At 34.9% G+C, this 22,058-nt stretch overlaps 1 protein-coding gene across 10 annotated transcripts in view; it reads right to left on the bottom strand.

The window, feature by feature from the left end:
• LOC119257792 (pro-neuregulin-1, membrane-bound isoform) overlaps positions 1 to 22,058 on the bottom strand; it is a 209,372-nt gene that overhangs the window by 19,834 nt on the left and 167,480 nt on the right. For 6 of the 10 annotated variants that reach the window (XM_054700846.1, XM_054700849.1, XM_054700851.1 and 3 more), the window contains one exon: positions 11,895 to 12,024. In XM_054700846.1, coding sequence (XP_054556821.1) covers positions 11,895 to 12,024 — 130 coding nt within the window. Of the gene's footprint in view, positions 1 to 255; positions 324 to 11,894; positions 12,025 to 22,058 lie in introns of all 10 variants that reach the window. The other 4 variants (XM_054700847.1, XM_054700850.1, XM_037526016.2 and 1 more) reach the window with 1 other exon arrangement.

The raw sequence follows: 22,058 nt of genomic DNA, 5'->3' as shown, positions 1-22,058 counted from the left end.
TTTTGGTTGGCCTGCCCATCATGGTTGCCAGCATCACTGGCTGTCCTGATGGATAATTCTTTTAAATGTATGACCTTTGGGGCCCATGCTGAAAGACAGTTAAACACCATCATATTAAATGGGCTATATCCAGAGTTGTTAAACCATAATTAGAACAAGAGGAATCAGTTATAATTGAGCTGTAAAAGCACCAAGTGGTAGTGATTGTTGCTGTAGTTTGGGAAAGAAAGCAAATTTCAGATTATTTTAACATACTTTCTTGGTTTTGGACTTTCATGGGCACATTCTCAGTACATCTCGCTCCAGTGAATCCAGGTTGGCACCTAGAGGGCAAAAATGTGATAAGCAATAGAATGCTAAAGATACTGAACTTTCAGACTGGCAATTTTCCTCCTAGGGAATATGGTGATTCCTACAAATGACCTGGTGACTGAATAGCATGAAGAAAACATAACAAAAGGAAAGGATAACACATCTAGAAAACAATGTCCCATGAAAACTGTGGATATACGTTTTTTGTTGGTATTTGCTTCAATATTCAAAAGATAAATTTACTGACGTTAATGACAGTGAGGATGAAAAGTTGAAGGGGGTGGCAAGGACGGGGCAACTAAGTCATTTTCCTATTGTTATTTCCCAGTTTGCTACTGATATTCATATTGTGTTAAAACTCTGGTTTTGGTAAGAGTTTACATGGTTCCATCTATAATCTTTTAATATTTAAATGATCTTGAGTCTTTTATTTTATGTACACTCAATTTCATACAGTGGTCCCACCTTATCCACAGGGGATTCATTCCAAGACTCCTAGTAGATGCCTGAAGCCACAGATAGTACTGAACCCTATATATATTAATGTGATATTAATATATATTAATATATGCATTAATATAATATTAACAAAAATATGTATGTGCTATGTTTTTCCTATACATACATGCCAATGATAAAATTTAATTTATATATTAGGCATGGTAAGAGATTAACAATAATAAAATAGAATATTTATAACAACATACTATAATAAAAGTTATATGAATGTGGTCTTTTCTTTCTCAAAAGCTCTGATTGTATGTAATATTTTCAATCTGTGGTTGACTAGGGGAAACTGAACCTTGGAAAGTGAAGTCACAGATAAGGGGGGACTACTGTATTTATTTCATAGGTATTTTTATGTGATAAGTTAAATAATCAAATTACATTAGCAGGCAAGCACTTTCATACTTTGGTGATAACAGACCAAAAAAAAACTACATTCCTTGCTGGTTTTTTAAGATTACAAAGTAGCTGTCATTTTTAATGTTGAAAAATAGTAGTAGCAGATTTTTATTAGTACAAATTTCACTTCATGCGATTATTTCAAATCAAAGACAAATACGTTTAAAAAAATTAGCCATTTGTCTAGAGAAGTACTTAATATAGATGTCATTTTTACACTTAAGGTAAAACTATTTTGAGATTTTGAGTTGTATAAAATTTACATTTTATTTACTCACTTACAATTACCCATCAACATACTGGAATCGTGGTATAATATTTTTCTTAAGGTCAAGCAATGGGGCTGTGATTAAATTCAAAAGTCCTTTACAGTAGCTATTTTTGTTTCTCTCACTCTAGTCACTAAACCAAATCAGATTGGATTCATTTTACCCAATATTATGCAACAATATATGAGTTATTGAAAGGTTCTAGGAAGTAAATATACTTACAGATGTTCAACCTCTGTGGTCATGACTACTGTCAATGGTTCATTAATACCAGAACCACAATGTAAAGTATCAGTTCATTGTAATTATGTTTTGAAGCATATCCTTTGATTTATACACTTTCTTTTGCAGAGAATAAGAATAAACACTATCTTGGGCCTCCCCGGTGGCGCAATAGTTGAGCGCTGGGCTGCGAAGCTGCCTGCAGCCTCTACAGGGCTGGTTCAATCCCTGGCCGCCAGTGAGGGTCCCACATGGTGCGCAGATCTCTCCTGCCATGCCCACTGCTCCCCTCAGCAGTGTACTTCGTCAGTCTGCCTTTTCTGCTTCCCGCTCTGGCTCTGGTGAATTCTCTCACCCTCCTGCGCTTCTGACTGTATTACCCAGTGCTTGTATAAATAAATAAATAAATATTTTTAAAAAAGCTATCTTTTTGATATAAAAAAGTGAATAGCACTGTTCATTTTTACTATAAGGATGATCTTTTTATTCCCTTAAAACCAAATTCAATACAAAAAAATGCAGTCAAGTGATTTGGTGCATTTACCTCTCCTACTTTAGGAAGAATGGACTACAAGATAAAACACTAGCAAGTTCTAGATTTCAAGATTTGATTACTTGAATAAGCTCATAGTATAATTATGATCATTAAAATGTTAAGAATCTTAACAAGACACATCTTGTGTTGATATAGCCCTTTTGAATTTTTTTAATATTTTTTAAATTTTTTTCATCATTGTTCATTTTTAAACAATATTTGTTTCCCCCACCCCCTCAAGGTGTAGTCCCCATAGAATTTCCTTCACCAATGCCCCCATGCACCATCACCCTCAGTCCCTTGTGCTCCTCCCCACGCCCTCTGATCCCTCTCCTGCCTCCTCCCCTGCAGTATGTCTCTGATTTATAATTGTCCGTTTTTGCTTTGTTGTGTTTTGTACTGTTATTATTTTTTTACACTGATGTCTTATTTGTTTTCCCTATATTCCTGCTATAAGTCAAACCATCTGATATTTTTCTTTTTCCTTCTTAGCCCTTTTGAACTTTTTAAACCTTCTTAGCCCTTTTGAACTTTTTTTTTCCTCTTTAGCCCTTTTAAACTTTTTATATCACATGGTGTAATATATGTAAATATCATGTGCTTGTGTGTGTGCGTGTATGAGCATGTGTATGTGAGAAAACCTTTGAACCATTTGTTGTGAGAAATGTATTATTTTAAATATAGTGAAATTAATAAATTATTGTTGAATCATGAGTTCCTTAAGTGAAGGAATGCATTTATTAAGAAGTTGTATATGTCACATGCCAGGTTTGATATCAAAGGGCACATGACAGCCAGGTAAGGGGGGTTAAAATATTACCCAATCAATTTTCTAGTTGGTATAATTTTAAAATGATTCATTCTAGGAAACTGGTGTTAAGGGATGGATGATAGTTGATTTATCATAAGATGATATAGAATATTTGGTATAGTAAAGATAGAGCTACTTAAGATATGTCAATATTTTTAGGAATTATTGGCTATATCTGAACCAGAAATAAGCTTTCACTAATGTTTATCTTCACTCAGAAATGAACTATCTTATAGCAAAACCTTATTTTATCTGAAGTTTGGCCCATGAGCTAAAAGCACCAGCATCTCCTGGGATCTAGTTAGAAACACAGAATTTCCAGCCCCAGTACAGAACCACTAAATAAAAATCTGCGCTGAAACAAGATCCCCAAGAAATATGTATGTATATTGTTAGGATATTAGGGATCCTGATTCCTTAGAAGATGGAAACTAAAGTCTTCTAACCTTCTCCAATATGTCTTGTGATCTGTATGTGAGCAGCCCATTTGGCTTAAGATTTAGTTTTCCTCAGTGACAGAATAAATAAATTTGACTAAGTGATTATCAAAAGTCTCTTTTACCACAAGATTCTGGGAGCCAATGTTCAGCTTAACCCATGGAATCACTGTGCAAAAATGCCGACATCACTTCTGAATGCTTTCCCAATTAGTGAGGACAGAACTCAAGGACTTTAAAAATGTTTTGATAGACTAGACTTTAAGACAATCATGGAATCAAGGTAAAACAAACAAGGTAAAACAAATTGGAAATATCTATTCCTAAGTAATTCACATGTGTCGCAATAGCAGTCATATGCAACTTTCGTGGACATCTAGAGTTATTGCAAAGTCAAATGGAAGGAAGCGGAAACTGAGGTAGCTTCCGCAAAAGCAAACTGCAGACTGCATCGATTGTGTACAGAAAGTATGTACAAATGAAAACTCATCTGATCTATAAGCTCTGATTAAATTCTATGGAATCACCTCTAAAAGAAGGAGACTGACTTTTGACACATTTGTATATTAGCATTGCATGTTAAGCCTCCAATTGATCACTTTCCTGGGAAATTAATCTGATTTTGAGTAATATGCTTTGGCAAGAGTCTGAGCAAATTCCAAGAATTTTACTTCTTAGATCAATCTGTTTGAATGATAATCAAGCCCATACAGTTGTCTTAAATATATACTTTTTCCCACCGATAGAAGATGCATTTTTTAAAATTTTAGCATTTGCTCTTCACATGGTAAACAATATTCAATATTTGTTTTTAAGATGAAAATTCATTGTCGGTTTTGTTGGAGCTTCTTCCAACTAACCTTCCTTGAACTCTACCTTTCACCTCCCCATCTCCCCACTTCCCTGCCCGGGGTGAGGAGTCCCCCTTTGTCTCTCATACAGCACCCAGCCCTGCTCTGTCACTGGCTTGACCTATGTGTGCTGTGATTATCTGTTTGTGAGGACAGTGACTATCTTTTAATCACTGTGTCTCAAATGTTCAGCAGAGTACCTGACATAAAGTGTTTGTTAAACTGAGCCTAGTGTTCAATTACAAATTGTATCAAAAGAGACTATCATACAGTCCATTGATCTGCCAAGTAGAGGTCAATATTGAACTTTTGTCTTTGCTTTTTATGGTTTATGGCATACTCTGTTCTTTAGACTTAATTTTTTTTATAGGAGCTCACAGAACCTTCCTCACAGACTCGATCTCCTAAATAATAAAATGAAAACATTATGTTTGGAATTTGGGAAGGACTCCAGAACTCTAATAATAACTCTATCTCAAATTTAAATACTGTTACTAAAATACCAGTTGAGTATTTGATAAAGGAGTGCAATCAACTAACCAAGGATCTTCTGCACTTTCACACTTCTGCATAATAGCCTTATTCCCTTGTTATTATCTGGATATGCTTCCTATGTACGTAATTGATCATAAACTGATGTATTCTGAGAATTCATCTAGTTTTTGGTTTACTCTTCAATATTCTAATTGGGTAAATTCATTCCCATTTTCAGTGAAACTCTAAACACATTCAATGATATTTACAAACCTCAGAAACTTTTACTTCTTTAGAACCGGCTAATTTTCTATACCATTATAAATGGTTTTAAGTCTTTATAAATTTATGCTCAATTTATCAATAACTCTTAGACATCCCTTCCTTTCTTTCCTTTATTTCTTAGCATTATTAATTTCCATCAGGCCCTCCCTGATCAGACTGGAGAAGAGAAACAAGGGGTACATCTGCTATTTTCTTTCTCTTAAGTCATAACTCCACAGTGAAATAGTTCAACAATTTAAAAAAATCTTGTCTAAAAAAGAAGTCCTTATTGCCTCTTTGCTCTACCTCATTACTACCTGTGGTATTTCCTTCAGATTGTATAGCATCTGAAACAATTTCTTTGGTGTCTATGTTTACAAGTATCAAATAATAGAAATGCTAACAAATAAATACTGAGGAAGCAGTACATTTGTGTTAGGCATTAGAGCCTTTTCCCCTCACTCTGTGTAAACTAGAGTTGGCAGTGTATATGCTACCTCAAATCCTGCAGGTCTTTTTTTTCCACAATATCATATTGCAAACACTGACTTTTCTCACCCACCAGTAAGCCTGCTCCTCATTCTGGCTGAAGCACGCCCACTCACTGGCTGAGTATCTGTGTTGTAGATTATTCTTTCCCAAATGTATTGTTACTATTAGTCTGCATTTTTCCAAGATGAATCTTATTTTGTTATCTACCTCTAAGAGAAGTTTCTTGAGGTTTGAATATGCTTTTCTAATTTGTGTTTTAGTGTTCTTTACGGCATCATCTGCAAAAGACATTCATTTCCTCAAAGGAATGCCTTCTTTAAAATCATTAAATAAAATATTAAATCTAAAATGTTCCAGTAACATTTCCTTCAGCTCCAACCCCATACCTCTGCATTACTGATCAGCTTGTATGTATCCTCTCTTTTCCTTTTATTATGACCTGGGGACTACAACTCAATCCATGAGATAATTGTACACATATAGTGGCCACACCGGACTAGTGGGTAGGTACTGAGGAAAATAATCTAAGTTTTCCCAGCTCTCAAATGTTGTTTTTTAGTGTCTAAGACATAAACCCCAAAATGAGAGTGGCAACATTTATGGGTTAACCCCTTCTATTTGAACCTTGGTGCCCTTCCCAAAAGTATGTTTGCACAGCTTGTTCTAAAATGCTCATCTGCAGACTGAAACCCTTGCTATTGTTTACTCTACCTGATGTGTCCCTAAGTTTGGGGTCAAACAATTTAATTGGATATGGGATCAATCTACATCCCCCACAAGACCATGTCATCATGACATATGACATAGTGGCTGCTAATTTGAGCCCTTCCCTGCCTCATCAAACTGCTTAGCAATTCAGAACTTTATAGCTTTCTCTATCCACCAACCTTGTTTACAACGAAACATCTAAATATTCACTTTTTACTTACATCATACAAAGTAAATATTTCAAAACTATGCATTTTATTTTAAACAGACTAGATGCTTCTCAAGACAAGGGCTGCCTATAGTTTTATTTTACAGAGTTTCTGCCTCTGGCTAGTTGAGGACCCCTGATTATACATTCCCTTAGGTCCCTAAATAGCCTCCATAGCACTTGGCATACCTATAACTCATAATTAAATTACTTTCCTGAAATATATTTGTTATCACTAGTGCCTATAGACTCCATGAGGACAGAGCTCAGCATGGTTTTGTTCATCATTTCAAGCTAATCCAAATATACCTCATAGAGGCTCAAAGTAGAGGTAGCTGCTTAGTTGATTTTAGGAGGGAAAAAGCAGCAATTTATGATGAACTCTGTCAATGCACCTGAATCTAGACAAACTGAACTAATTCCTGTAAATATAAAAGGATTTCCTTCAATATACATAGGTGAGAGAAAGTCAAAACGAGTTATTAAATACCTAGTTAGCACACAGCAAGATTCTAGATACATGAGAAACACAGGCAAAATCTAAGACATGGTCATTTGAAGAGCTGATTATCTGGATTTAAGCCACAAGAATCTCTCACAAAATGCCTCAGTATCTGTTAAATGTTACAGCATCTAGGAACAGAGAAGTGTCACAGGCAAGGACACACCCATTTGGAGGAATGAACTCTTCTGGGTCTGGAGATGGAATAGAGTCAGTCTGTTCTATGGGCTGGGAACTCTGATCCAATGTGTACCTTCTTATCTATACCAAATTTTTTTCTACAGTCATGATGATAAGGCTGCAGGACACAACTACAAATCTGAATCAACATCTCCTTGTTTAATTATGTTAATCTAGCTACTAATAAGCATTATAAATGTTATCATAATCATTATTATGATGCCAGTATTTTATAAAACTTTAATGCTACCAAGTGTCTGACTTTTTCTTCCATTTTTCCAGTTTGTATGGAAGTCTCTCTCTTCCCTAAACATCCACTGTGTTCAGGGTGCGACTCTCCGGATCCAGAAGGCACTGTGACTCCGTGCAGGGTATCACAATGTCCACAGTCCTCTGCCTGGCCTTCACAGTTCATAAATTGACTCTACTGTCCAACTTGGCTTTTCTGTTTTACTTCACACAATGGAGCCGCTGGCCTAAGATCTGCAAGTCACCCTGTCTCACAGATAACCGCAACCTCAATGTCTGCTGCATACAGAAGAGATTCCATAGTGATGACGATGTCTACAAAGTCTTCTCTAACTTCATTACCATAATAACCTGCCTTGTATCCCCTGGGATATATTCACTCTAATTGACTTCCTATTTTAGTCACTTCATTTTCCTAAACAGACTATGTTCTTAGGAACAAGATATCATGACTTATATTTTCTCTGTGTTTAAAAAAATGGCTGACATAGATGTAGTTGCTTTACAAACAAATGTTAATATTCATTTATTTGGTTGAATTTATTATATTTGTTGTGATGTTACCTGTTTTATATATATATGTGTATATATTTCCCATCATCTACAGAGTAAATGTAGTATTACTTTTTGTTATGAGGGGGAAAATAATCTTTCTTCCCCAGAGTTAAAAGTACTTTACCAGAAATGAATTTATTTAATTTCACTGTCTCCCTATGAGAAAATTCAGAGAACATATTAACTCTATGTTATAAATAGAGATATTTTCCAGAGAGTTGAAGTGAAAAGATTCTAGACTGTTCACCGAAATTAGTGGTTAAATGTCTAAATTCTTCATGGGGAAGTCACATCTGTCCCTGGGATAGCCTGATGGGTTTATAAAGACAGGCTGGTATAAAATCACTTTTAGATCAAGAACATTACATTAATATCTTCCAAAATTGTTATTTACTACAACTGTTCAAAAGAATAGATATCAAGAAGTAAGGGATCAAGAAAATTGGAAAATCTAGACAATTTCATATGCAAATTGCTTAGTTTCTTTGAACTACCTGATAACATGAGGCATTGTGGGACAAGTGATGGGATGAGTCTCATCTTTATGTAATCTGGAAGAACAACTATTTTTCCCCAGGATAAATTTGAAATTACTATAGAGAAAAAAGAAAATTCAAAAGATGAGAACCACCACTGAAATTCCCACACAGTCCCCAGGGGGAAGTTCAAGTAAGCAGCCAACCTCTCTGCAGAGAAGTGTTTGACTGTTGTATGGATAATCCATTTGGAATACTTTGTTGTTCTAAACAGAGAAACAAAAGAGATTTGCTGTAAAGATTTCTACTTCAACTCCCAAGAAGACAACAGTAGATTAGGTGACCAGAGAGACTACTTGGAAATGTCCATGCTTGTGGTGTTTCTGAGTCATGTCTTTAGTCAGGACAGAGCTCATTTTGAATGATGTGGCTCATGCTTCAGCAATGTTTTGCTCTAGACAGATGGACCATATGGAAACTATGAACTGGCTTCATAGACAGGACCATGATGAGCCAATACAACATTTTTATGTTTTCTGTTTCTATTCAAGTGGTCTAGTGAACAATATATTATCATAAGACATGGTATATTATGTGCCTTTGTTTCAATTCTGAGTAGTGATTATTTTTAATGCTACAGATATTTTCAATACGGGGACTTTTTTTGACCACATGCTCACTTAACAAAAAAGACTTGAAATCTTTTGGAGGTTAAACATACTCCAATCCTTCCTTCAAAGTTCTGGCTTACTTTAATTCATCAATAAAGAAAAGGTCCCAAAAGGGGAAAAAAAGCTATCAAAATCATGGTCGTCAAAGACTTTCTTTCCAGCAAGATTCAATATATACGCTTTATCACTTTTCTGAAAGATTCTATTTATAAAAAAAAATCAACAAAATAAAATTATGATGGCAATTTACTGAGAACTAGAAGACAAGTTTATCCCACCAGATAATTAGTTTGGGGGATACAGAGTGTTCTGTTATGGTTTGCTGTTTTAATAACTATTAGAGGAATCACAAACATTTTACTTCAAGACTAAAATAATATATAGCATTTTTTTTCTGGATTGCCTTACAATTTAATGAAAAATTGTGTTGGTGAAAAAAAATTACAGTTGTTGGCACAATACCAAAATGGAACAAATGAACGGCACTTATGTGGTTGCATGTTTTTGTATAGGATGTGGGAGGGCTACAGAATAGCTGAAATTAATATGTGGAAAATAGCTGCACTGGTTCCTTAGAGGAATTCAGAAACTATCATATGTACTCACTCAGCTTGTAAATCTCTGCAAAGGCTATGATGAAAAATGATCATGTTTCATTATTATAATTAAAATATAGTGGTCTCAGATGTTTTTCTAGAGAATTAAAAAATATGAGACATAGATAATATGGGTACAATTGTTATAAAGATGATTTAAGGAACTATAATTTAAATGTTTGTCAAGGAGATTTATTAAAACATGATTACATTGTATGCCTAAGATTGGGACAGAATAACAAGATTTCCCCTATGAAATAAATGAACTTCATATTTTACAGATTCTAATTCTTAGCTTCTGGTGTTTTATATTTTGATCAGAGAAAATCTTAGATAAGAACCTAATAATTTCTTCATCTGAATTCACTTTGATAACTAAGGAGGTGTTGTGCTTGTGTTGTATTCATAGCAAGTTGGTAGGACCAGACTGAAACTGGCCAATCCTAATTTTTTTTTAAAATAGGAATTAAATTTGAATAACCCGATAATCAAAAAGTGAATGTCTATGAATTTTAAAACCATAAACATTGAGAGCCATGAAATAATTCAGACCTGAGTAAAAAAACTTTCTACATATTCTTTCATTTTATAAAAGTTTGGAAAGAATGTTACTTAGTCAGGATATACTTATACCTATTACCTCACTGTATGAAGGAGATTATTTTATAAGTAAGATTAGTATTCTTTTTTAATCCTCAGTCTTTGGTTCCCTCAAATAGATTTTATTGACTTTTACAAACTGTCCTGAATGATAAAATTCAGCTATAAAACCACCAATATGTGTCTTCTCCTGGCACTATTTCTACACTTTTAAAAGAAAAGCTCTTGAGCACAAGAAAGCAGGTACTAGGAGGTACTTATTCACATGTGCCCATGAGACACGACAGAGGTTCGATGTCTAGCACAGCACAAGGAGAAACAAGACATCTACCAAATGGTGTTAAGATTTAAAATCATGTGTCCTTTAGATACACTTTATTACTTAAAACAGTTAAGCTTTGCTTAGAACTGGCATAGATTATTTGTATATTATTTACAAAATGCTTAAAAGGAACATGGTCTTATTAACTATTTCTTATGCCTTGGTTTTCATTTTGCTAACTGCTCTTTTTTAGTTTAACTGCATGACAAAGTTGCTCTACTTTCCAAGCATTTAAGTCACAAGCTAATATTTTGCAGTGGGAGAACAATTTTTATGGTGGCATTTTTTTTTTCTCATTTAGGACAACACTACGACTTTAGAATGAGACAAAGCTACCAATCAACTGAAAAATAAATGTGTGTTTTTCATCATTTCAATGAGACATTTAAAATTTTTTAGATCAAATTATATGAATCCAGATACCATATACAGATGAAATATCAAAGTGTAGACTTAAAATGCATGGCACAATAAACATGTCCTATTTAATGAAACCAACTAATTTTAACCACAAAGCTTAAATATTTAATGCACCGATAATATCATTGTTTTATTTTGCCTATTGAGGTAGAATAAAAGTGATACTTCTAAATGGTGCATCAACTCCTCCAGGTCATTGGAAAGAGAGTGCCAGTCTGAAATTATCTATAAATAGCTACCTTGCATGAAAGCACACTCTGCCTTCTATACCCAATGATGCTGCACACACTAAACGCACTTCTGAACACAAGCAATTACTTTTTTTCATTTGCGAGATCAACCTGAATTCCATTTTTAAAACTAGTTACGAAACAGTAAGCTAATGCCAAGTGTAACAGCTGTGTCATAGTCTTCTGCCCTTCTGCTTCATTTAGTTGTCCTATTCACTTTGCAGGTGACCACTGAGGTAAAAAGGAACATTATCTTATTTTACAGCTTCATTCATACACAGGATGGAGAAGGAGGTATCAACAGTTAGAGCCTCTGTGATATTTGTACATCTCTTCTAGGCAACAATGAGGAAAACCACAAGGGAAATAACTTTACCAACATGAAGGCAAAAAAATAATTGAAAAAAGCAAAAAACCACAATTTTGGATTTAACAGAAGACATGACAAATGGTGTGAACTTTTCAAAACACTCTACAGATAAAGCAGCATCATTCAACAGGATGCAATGGAATTGGAAAAAGCAGCAGCAACACATCACAGAACAGGCAGTCATCTGAACAAGCAGCTAGAGACACAAGCCCCACAGAGGATTTCTTTTCTTACTTGCACAAGTATCTTGAGGGGTTTGAAAGGTCTTTCACCATGAAGCACTCGCCTCCATTTACACAGAAAGTTTTCTCCTTCTCTGCACACTTTACAAGATGGCTTGTCCCAGTTGTAGATGTAGATGTAGCTGCATAGGAGATAAAGGGGAAAGGTTTATGTCTATCTTTTGCTCTTCCAAGCAGGCTGTAATCGTAAATTCTCTTAAAAAGAAGAGTTCATATAAGGTACATTGGACTTTATTAGACATTTAGGCTGAATAAATAAACAATAGCAAAGAAGTTAAGTACTTTTGGGGTATAATTAAATTATAAAAGGGTCATTCCTGATAATTAATTAAATAGGAAGAGGGGCTTAACATTTTTAATAACTAATATTTTATCTTCTTAGGGAGTTGGAGACATAAGTTTTTCCAGAAAAGATTAATAATATAAAGCTATGCCAATGAAATTCAATTTAGTTATCAATTTTTAATGGCCACTAATTATTTTGGAAGCCACATTTAATATGTACATGGACAAAATACTTTAGATATCATGTGTAGTGAAAGCCAAAATACAAGGTGGCTTATTTGTTCTTAATGAAAGGATTAATAATTGAATATATAGCAACATACAGATCAGGAGCCATTCTATTCAAAATGGCTATTCTACTTCAATTTCTACTCAGAAGAACATTATGCAACGTCAGAATGTCATACTTTTGAGGATTTCTAATATTGCTGCAAGTGCAGAATAAAGCACTACAGAATTTCCCCATTTTGAATTAAGAGTAGAAACAAATCCTAATTTTGATTTGCAACATCTTCATGGGATGAGCTTGAGAATCTCTTGTTAAACTTCACAGTTATATGAAACTGTGCGGTCAGCATTAGGTGTGTGGGTTGAATGCAGCCAAAACGCCCAGCCCTGAGACTCTTAAGGATTTTGGTATCAGAACTTCTACAGGCAGTGCCTATTCTCAAGCCAAACCAGACTAATTCACAGCATGTTTATAACTGATGTCATCAGAATGAAAAGCAAAACCAATGTTAAGCTAGTGAAGATTCTATTTGCTGCCTCAGAAAAAAAAATCCATCTTTAGACAATTTTTTTCTTTGCTACTGACCCTTTCCTACTGATTTTTAATCCTTTGTCTTATTTTTGAATTTTCTATTTTATTATTTGCATGTGAAATTCAGATGCCTTTGTTTACAATTGTTTGAACTGTCATATTAATTTTCCATTTTCCTTTGCCTTTTTTTCATTTCTGTCATAAGCCCACGTTTTGTTTTGATTTTACACCAATTTCTGCTTGATTTTTACTCTACCAGATCAGATTACTCAACATCTGATTATTCAGTTTCTGAATTACCCAAGGCCTCTCTTGCCTCTTTTTCTCCTGTCTAAGGCAGGTTTTTGGACAATTTCACTTCTCTCAGCATGGCTTTTATGAGAACAGTAAAGGACAGTGAAAATGACTTGTACTCTGTAAACAGATCTGGTTCAAATCCCATCTTGTGCTAGCTTTGTGTCCTCAAGCAAGTCACTTAATAACTCAGATCCTCAATTTTCCCATTTAGAAAGCAAGGGGTAATGGCACTCTTCCAGGACTTTTGTAGAGAGTATAAATAAGCTAGATACAGCGATTGACACAAAATTGGGATTCAATGAAAAATAGCAGGTATTATTCCTGGGCAAGCAGAAAAGGTATTTATCAATCAGATAAAATTCTGACAATGGAAATCTAATGATTTAAAAGACACATGCTATTATTGAATCATTACAATGGATATTTAAGAAACGGGTCGATTTTTTTATTACTCTAACAAAAAGTCATTTTCAAAATGCATTTCAAAGTCTCTATGGTCTACAAGTTAAGCAAAAGGAATCAGGGTGAGTGAGAACAGAAGCGATTGCACCTTACTTTATCAGTTATACTTTCACATCTTAATCAGGAAGACAGGGACATAATCTAGACCATTAGTTTTATAAAATCACAGGGTAGACAACATTTCTATAAATCATATCTATAATTTTAACATAATATTTTCATGTGAAAAACTGTTTACTTGGGTGGTGTGTATTAATATTTTTACACATGACTATTGTTTTAAAAAACTATCAAGAAGACTGTCCTAAATGTTAAAGGTTTTGTGCTTAAGACTTTCAACTGCTGACAGCATTCTATGGGATGACAAATTAGGCAGGGAATCCTTGCTGTCCCAGGCGACAGTGCTGAACGGACCACCTGCGGCGAGCTGTCACCAGCCATTCCTGCAGAGGACCTCTGAGCCTCAAGCAGCCCCCAGTGCTCTCTGAATCCCTGACAGGTTGCTAAGGATTACCCTTCACCCAAGCTGAGCAGCAAATACTGCACCAAATCCTGAGGCTTTTACTAAAAACAACAACCCCGCTCCCCACCAAAGCAAACATTCTACATAATATGGAAATTAAAAATACAGATCAGCAATGATACAGGAAAGAGGCAGACACATCACACCTATTCCTCAACAAAAAGACTTTATGATCTTGTGATATCAAAATAGGTAACATTAATAAATGTATGTCAAAACTAGAAACAATCCCCCTTTCTAAGCCCTTTTAAAATATTGCTCACTGAAATGAATATCCTTTTAATGCTACCCTGCAGCACGGAGTTGATACATTCACTTGAAAATTCTTAGATCATTTCTTGAAACTAGTAAGGGGACACTTGATAATAAAATAATTCTGGGTGGAAATGAAGTAGCAACCACCTAATACAGTCTTGACTATTGTGCTTAGCACATTTACCCTTTAGCAGCAGTAAGAATAAAAATGACTGTGGAATTTTAAAGCACCAATTAACTGCCAGGTGATGCGAAGTGTGAACTGACTGGGTACAGCTGTTCTGAACCAACAGCCAAACACAAGAATAAGTTGTAATTGTCAGAAGAACTTGGGATGGAGATGGTGATATATGCATCCTTCAGATTTCCCCAAGTTTCCTTTTATTCTCCCTAGCTGAATGCAGTGCAGAGTCTTAACCAGACCTATAAATTTTGCAGTGATAGCCTTTCTCTTTGGCTTACACATGCTGTACTGCTCAGTCAGTTTCCATTTGGTAATTCTGCCAAAAAATAATACAAAAACAAAAACAAAAACAGACAAAGCAGGGTCTTAAACCAAACTCTTGGGTAGCTGGGAGGAGTTTATTAGATAGAGCTAAAGCTAAAGGTTTTGTAGATAGTGTTTCAATTTATAAAAGATGACCTTCCGTGTTGTTCCTGGAAGTAGGTGGACAGATTTCACTCACTTAATACTGGTAAATATGGCTCTACCACTCTTAGGTTTGTTTTTAAACACTGTCCCAACTGCACTTGGCGTGTCAGTAACTATAATATTATAAAGAGAGAAAGAAGGAAGGAAATAAAAACAAAGCAGGGACTTGTTATCAGGGAATATACTTTGGAGTATTTCACTAGTCTTGGCTTAGTCTACTTGGTCACTAGTGTTGACCTAGTCTACTTGGCAACACAGGTCAGAACTAGTGATGATACCCAGCAGGCTGGAAAGTTATCTGAATTTACACAAGGATTTGGAGATCACAAGTATAAATAGGATATTTGATAACGAGAAAGTTCTTGGGGAAAATGAAGTAGCAACCACCAATACAGTCAGATATAGTCATGTTATTAAGATATAATTATAAAAACTAAAGTTATGGGGGTTAAAAAAGGAAAGAATGGACAATTCTTCCCAAAAGGAGACCCTTATAGATACAATAGAATAAAATGAACAGTGGAATTAATAAAGAATTGGGGTCAAGGCTGAATTCTGACAATAAATTAGCTATGTGACTTGTCCTGCTACCTTCCTAAATACATTCAAATGCAAAGACGAGCTATATCACAGTGTTGTTGTAAAATTTGATAAAATGCTTTGTCAATTGCAACTCTGCATGCCAACGTATGATATTGCTACTCTAATTTATGGCATAAATACAAAGAACAAAAAAGGGAAAACATTTTTGTCTGGACTGTGGAAATGTGTATTAATTAAGATTTCAATTTTGTTTCTCAGCAAATTATTCTATAATATGTGAATAGATATGATCTAATTTGGAGAGCTAACCATTGAATGATTGTGAAGCATTAAGAAGTTATCAACTATCTACTTGATCTTAACTTTACCATAAGTGCTTGCCAATAATCTGTAACCACTAAATCTGCTGATGAAATAAAGTTGAAGAACAATTCAACTTAAATAGCTTGAATGTGTTATTATTTTCAGCTTTCAAAGATTCCCTAATTCTCTAATATTTCTAACTGAACTTACAATTTACATAAATTAAATGTTCTTGCAACATTTTTGAAATTACAATTGTACACCTTTATAATGTGCAGAATAAAAATTTGAGGAGTAATTAAGTGTTCTCTACTTGTTATTATATATTTCTTTCCATGGAATCACACAATATTTCCTGTAGAATGCCAGGCTTTTTCTGGTGAAGACAGGCTGAAAAGAAAACAATGCTGGAAAGGATGGCTTACTTTCTTGCTTGTTTTAAGTGGTGTTTTTCTTATCAACTAAGTAGACAGCACCAATAGACCAGGGCCATTACACAAATTCAAATTGCTGATAAGAAGCCACTCTATTCTTCTTTGACAATTAGCAGGAATTAGCGTGAATGTTTACCCCAAAAAGAATTTAATGATCCTGACTTCCCTGAGTGAATGAGTCCTTACTAGCAGTTTTTAGGACTTAATGATACTGGCAGGAAGTTAAATAACTGTAGTTCTCTCAATGAAATATACAAATTTTTATATTCCAGTATGAAACTATCAACTGCTACAAAATTACAGATTCTAAAACCTTACCTGTGATATCTTCAATGCCTATGTACTTAGAAATCTGCATGCTTTCTTGTTCTTTGATTTCCCAGTTAAAAAACAAATTGAAATTATTATTCTTGCTCAGAATATAGCTTCTCTGCAGTTATGTGCTAGAAGCACTTTGAACTCCTACTGGGGAAAAAAAAAAGCTTATGTGGCTCCAGAAAATGATGCTCAGGAGCAGAGCTGAGTAGGAAAAGCTGTGCTGCCTAATGTGGCCCCCATAAAAGCCAAGGGAATGAGAGGCAGAGTCATTCTGTTGTAGAGCAACCCCGATACAAAACGGGGTGCCTGACTGTGGGTCTTTACCCGCGCGCTTAAAAGGACTTATTAATGTTCTACTGTAGGCACACGTGAAAGGTTAATAAAAGGTTTATTCACAAGGGAAGGGGAAATGAGGAAATGCACAGCTCAGGGAGAAAAGTGGGAGACAAAGTTTTAAATGAGTCCTACCCGATCCGTCGATCAGGAACCCCAAAATGGCGCTCTGAGAGCTGGCCGCCAGCCAGGAGCGGTGAAGCCAGGAGGCGAGCGATCGCGAGCCAGAGAGAGCCCAAGGCCCACGTGTTTGGTTTTTTTATATCCAACCTGGCTGCCCAACTCCACCCTTAGGTCCCAGCCACCCTCCCTTGGTGGTGATGGGATTTGTCTTTCCCAGAGTCTTGATGGCTTTAGTCTGGAGTGGGGGTGGAGTCCACAAAGCCTGTATGGGATTAACTCAGGACATCATTTCCCCCTAACAATTCGTTTTCCAAAGAAAGTCCAGAGCCAGGCTCAGAACCACAGAAGCATTGTCATTCTGGGTTGGCATTTTTTTCTGAGTAATAATTCTATCCTATGATGAATAGCAAATAGGTACTTGAAAAGGGGGAAAAAATGACAGTACATAAAAGAAACCTGTAGTAATCAGGAGATTCCCAGAGCCAATATATGACTTAAAGAATCATTCATCTCCACTGAAGAAACAAAAAAGCAAGCTTGAGAAAAATCATTATAAGACCATAAATGCAACAGAATTTTCTCAAGTAGAATCAGAACATTTTCCTTCATCTTCCTGAGGACTTAGCTAATAAAGTAGAAGCACTTAAAGTTTCCTAGACTACCTACAATTTGTTCTTTGAACAAAGTGATACCAAGGGCCAATGGAGGTTAACTGACTTAAATGATGACCTTGGCTTTTGGTATTATAAACCCACACAGCGGTGGACTAGAAAGAATCTTAACATGTTTTATAGTTGAGCCAATGTTTAAAAAAGAGGATACTAATTTCCAAAGAAAAGTTCAGTGATATGAATAAAATAGATTTAGAAAAAAATTCATAAAAGTGCACAGGGGAAGCCTGCCCAAGGTCATGTATATGAATTAGGAAATGCTTGTTTTCGTTTTCTGTTTTGTGAAATGTATATGGGGGCTGAAGTAGGTTAATAAGATTGCATTTAGATTCCTCTTCCCTTACAAACTCACTGGGCAGACCCTAATATTATTTCTTCCTTCTTCAGAAAAATGATAAGTGACCTTTGGGTGTTTCTTCTCATAAAACAAAATTATAATTTTTGTTGTAACACTGATCTCATTTGTAGCTATACAGAAAGCAGATTCTAAGTTCCCAGCAGCCACTGAGCCAGTGATTCGGTGCCACTAGATAGTGTTATCCTTAGAAAAATAAAATTGTCAAGCAAGGTTATTTTTCAAACATACAAGCTGCTTTTTTTCCCCTTTTTTTCTGACAGCACATTTCACCCCTAACATAGTGTAATCATCCCAGTCTACTACTACTTAGAGCTACATATCAGTGACACAAACGCTTTGTAGGATGTCATAACTTCTTTAAAGAAGAGGGAAACTCTTCCCACAGTGGATCATTGACAGGGAGGAGTTACAAGAAAGCTGCCTTTTCTTCCTCACCAAGCCAACAATCTTTTCTAACTAAGAAGCCAATTGCATTTCTGCTATATATTTTCTACTAATCACTGACAGCTTTATGTGAATATAAAACTTCCAGAATCTACAAACTTTCAAGCTGTCCTTTTAATGTTGTCCCATCTATACCTACTTTAAAGAAGTAAAATCTATCTAGGCTGCAAAGCAAACATTAGCAGTCCACCTGACAGACTTAATTTGATATATTTATAGATCTCATCCAGCTAAATGTAGAAGGCACACATCCTGCATTTTCTACCAGTATCAACTTGGGTGGGAGAAGGTCATGCCAACAAAGAAAATGTTAACCTGTCACTTTTCGAATTAGTCAAAAGTTTTGAGCATCAAACAAAACAAATCAAAACAAAGTGGACTGATCAAGGATTCAGTTATTCAGAGAGCTGCTGAAATTACCATGTGACATTTAATGACATAGGTTAATTTATTCATCATAAAATACATTTAGAAATGAAAGTAGAAGAAAGGTCAAAGATAGAAACAAAGAGGTAAATTCTTTATTTTATTCATCAGATTTAAGAAAATTATCACTTATCAAAAAAAAAATCAAAGCCCTATAGTAATTTCCAAATACACTGTAGCAACATTTGATGTGATTAAAAGTCAATTTCTATAGAACTATTTATTAAATATTCTTATTCCCACAACCCAAATTTAATCAAACATTCAGATACAACAGCTAACTTACAGAAAGTACATAGGACAGAGAAGTATGTTAAAGACAGCATGGGATGTGGTCACGAAAGTCAGTCAATGAAGATCTCTACAAGACAAATAACCTGACTTCTAAAAAAATTAAAACAGGTAAACAAAGACAAAGAGAATGAGAGCTAGCTAGAGACAGACAAAGAGGATGAAAGAAGAGAAAAATTCCAAACTGTAGACATTTGAGAGTTATGAGATAACCAATCCCAAAGTGTGAAACTTATTTGGATCCTCATTCAAAGAAAACTGCTATAAATGTTATAATATTTATAACAGATTACATAATTAATATTTCTAAGGGATTATCATTCATTTGTGTATTTGTCAAATTGTGGTTACGTTAAAAAGAGTCGTTATCTTTAGAGATATGTATATACTGACATTTCTATATTAAATGATAAGATGTCTGGGGTTTGCTTTGAAATAGTTAGAGGGAAGTGAGTGGTATCAAGATGAAACAAAACTGATAAATTCTGGAGTGGATGATGGTTATATGGACATAATTACACTAACCTTTGTATTTACATATGTTTAATAGGCATGTTTACATGTATATGTGTACATATTTTAAAATGTATATGTATTTACATGTATATGTGTACATATTTTAAAATATGCCAAAATGGATAAAATGTGAAAAAAAACAATGTTATGTTAGATGGTTCAAACCATATCTTCATAAAGTAAAATTGGAATGATTTTTTTAAAAAATTATATTTTTATCCAACAACCAAATCATACTAACATAAAAACTCTGGAATTTCCATATTAATGTCAAGAATAAGCTAGAATGCTGACTACCACTTTTATTACTGAACATAGCTGTGAAAGTTTAAAGAATGAATAAATGTTTTTTATATAACTATAGGAAATGGGAAGATAAAATAATTATTACTTGGAGATGAAATCACTGAATACCAATACTGACTAGCAAAAAAAAAATCCCCAATGAAATAAGGGGATAACATTCATATTAGCATCAGGAACTATAAATCAATTAGGTCAGCCAAGTATGAGTCTAATAATAAAAGTGCAGAATAGAAAGTATTTTTAAAAGGTAATATATGTTTTAGTTAATGAGGTAATGTTGGTTAACAACACTGTCTATGTTTTAGGATATAGGTCCACATCTCTTTATTTTTTAATTTATTTATTTTTATACAAGAGCTGGGGTACAGGCCAAAGGCACATGAGGGTGCGAGCATTCACCAGAGACAGAGCAAGGAGCAGAACAGGTAGATGGACCAAAATACACTGTTGAGGGGAGCAGTGTGCGAGACAGGAGAGGTCTGCCACACCATGTGGGTATCTCCCTGGCCAGCCAGGAATTGAATCCTCACTGCAGAGGCTGCAGACAGCTTCACAGCACTGTGCTCAACCCGCTGCGCCACCAGGGAGGCCCAGGTCCACATTTCTTTAAATGTGTGTTATTGTACGACGTCCATCACAAAAATAATAAGTAATAATCCCTGACTGGAATACACTGGTTTCCCCTTCCCTTCTGTTCCTCACCCTACCCTCCTCCAGTAGCCTCAATTCTGCAGTAAGATTGTATGGTTTTTAATGGTTTCCTTTTGTCTGTTCCTTTGTTTTGCTTCTTTATATTTCACATATACAGAAAAGCATCCAATATTTGTATTTCTCCTTCTGTCTTACTTAGCCTCGAATGATCCCCTACACTTCTCTCCATGTTGTCACAAATGGCAAGATTTCATCCTTTTTTAAACAATGGTGTAGTAATTCCACGGTGTGTATATACTACTTCTTTACTCATCTACCATTGGCATTTAGTTGTTTTTTTATTAACTTGACTATTGTAAATGCAATTAACATATGACTGATTATGTTGCTCTGAATGCGTGTTTTTGTATTCTTCAGGTAGATACCTAAGAGTGGGAGAGCTAGCTAGATCATGTGTGAGATCTATTTTTGATGTTTTGAGAAACCACAACAAAGTTTTCCATAAAGGCTGGATTAGTCTACTTTCTAGAGTGTTATATATTTAGAATTGGGAATAAGGTCCGTGTTTGGCAGAGAAGGCATTGCATTAAAGGAAAAAGCAAATGAACTTGGGGAGGTAGAAAAACAAAAGTCATGTTCAGTGAAAAAGAAGCAGGTCAGTTTGACTGGATGGATTATGTATAGGGAGGTGGTTAATGAAATTATAAAATAATAATACATTCAGATCAGAGAAGTCCTTGCTAACCTAGCTGGAATAAATGTTTAATCTATAGGCCATGATGAAAATTAGGTTTTTTAGTCAGGCCCTGATTAATACAATTAATTGATCTGTTCTACAGCCTTTGGATAATACAGTGATAAGGAAACTAGTGAAGAAGCTGTTACAAAGGTCTAGATGAGATGAAGAGGGTTCAAGCTAGCACGACAATGATGGGAAAGGAATAGGAACATGTATATTCAAAAAGTGACACTATTTTGTTTATATGCATATACAGATATATATATATATATATATATATATATACACACACACACACAGAGAGCTCTTTCTATATACATGCACATATATGTATACACACATCCATTAAAATCAGGCCAAGACTAAATGCTGGATTTTATTTGTATTTAACACCTTGTATTGCACCTCTTTCTAAGATATTCAAGCTGCTTAACACACATTTCCTCATTACTCTTTACACAACCTA

Source organism: Talpa occidentalis, unplaced genomic scaffold (genome assembly GCF_014898055.3).
Source record: "Talpa occidentalis isolate TD23 unplaced genomic scaffold, MPIMG_talOcc4v2.1 talOcc4.4, whole genome shotgun sequence".
Lineage (NCBI taxonomy): Eukaryota > Metazoa > Chordata > Mammalia > Eulipotyphla > Talpidae > Talpa > Talpa occidentalis.
This window is presented reverse-complemented; position numbering and strand designations above follow the sequence as displayed.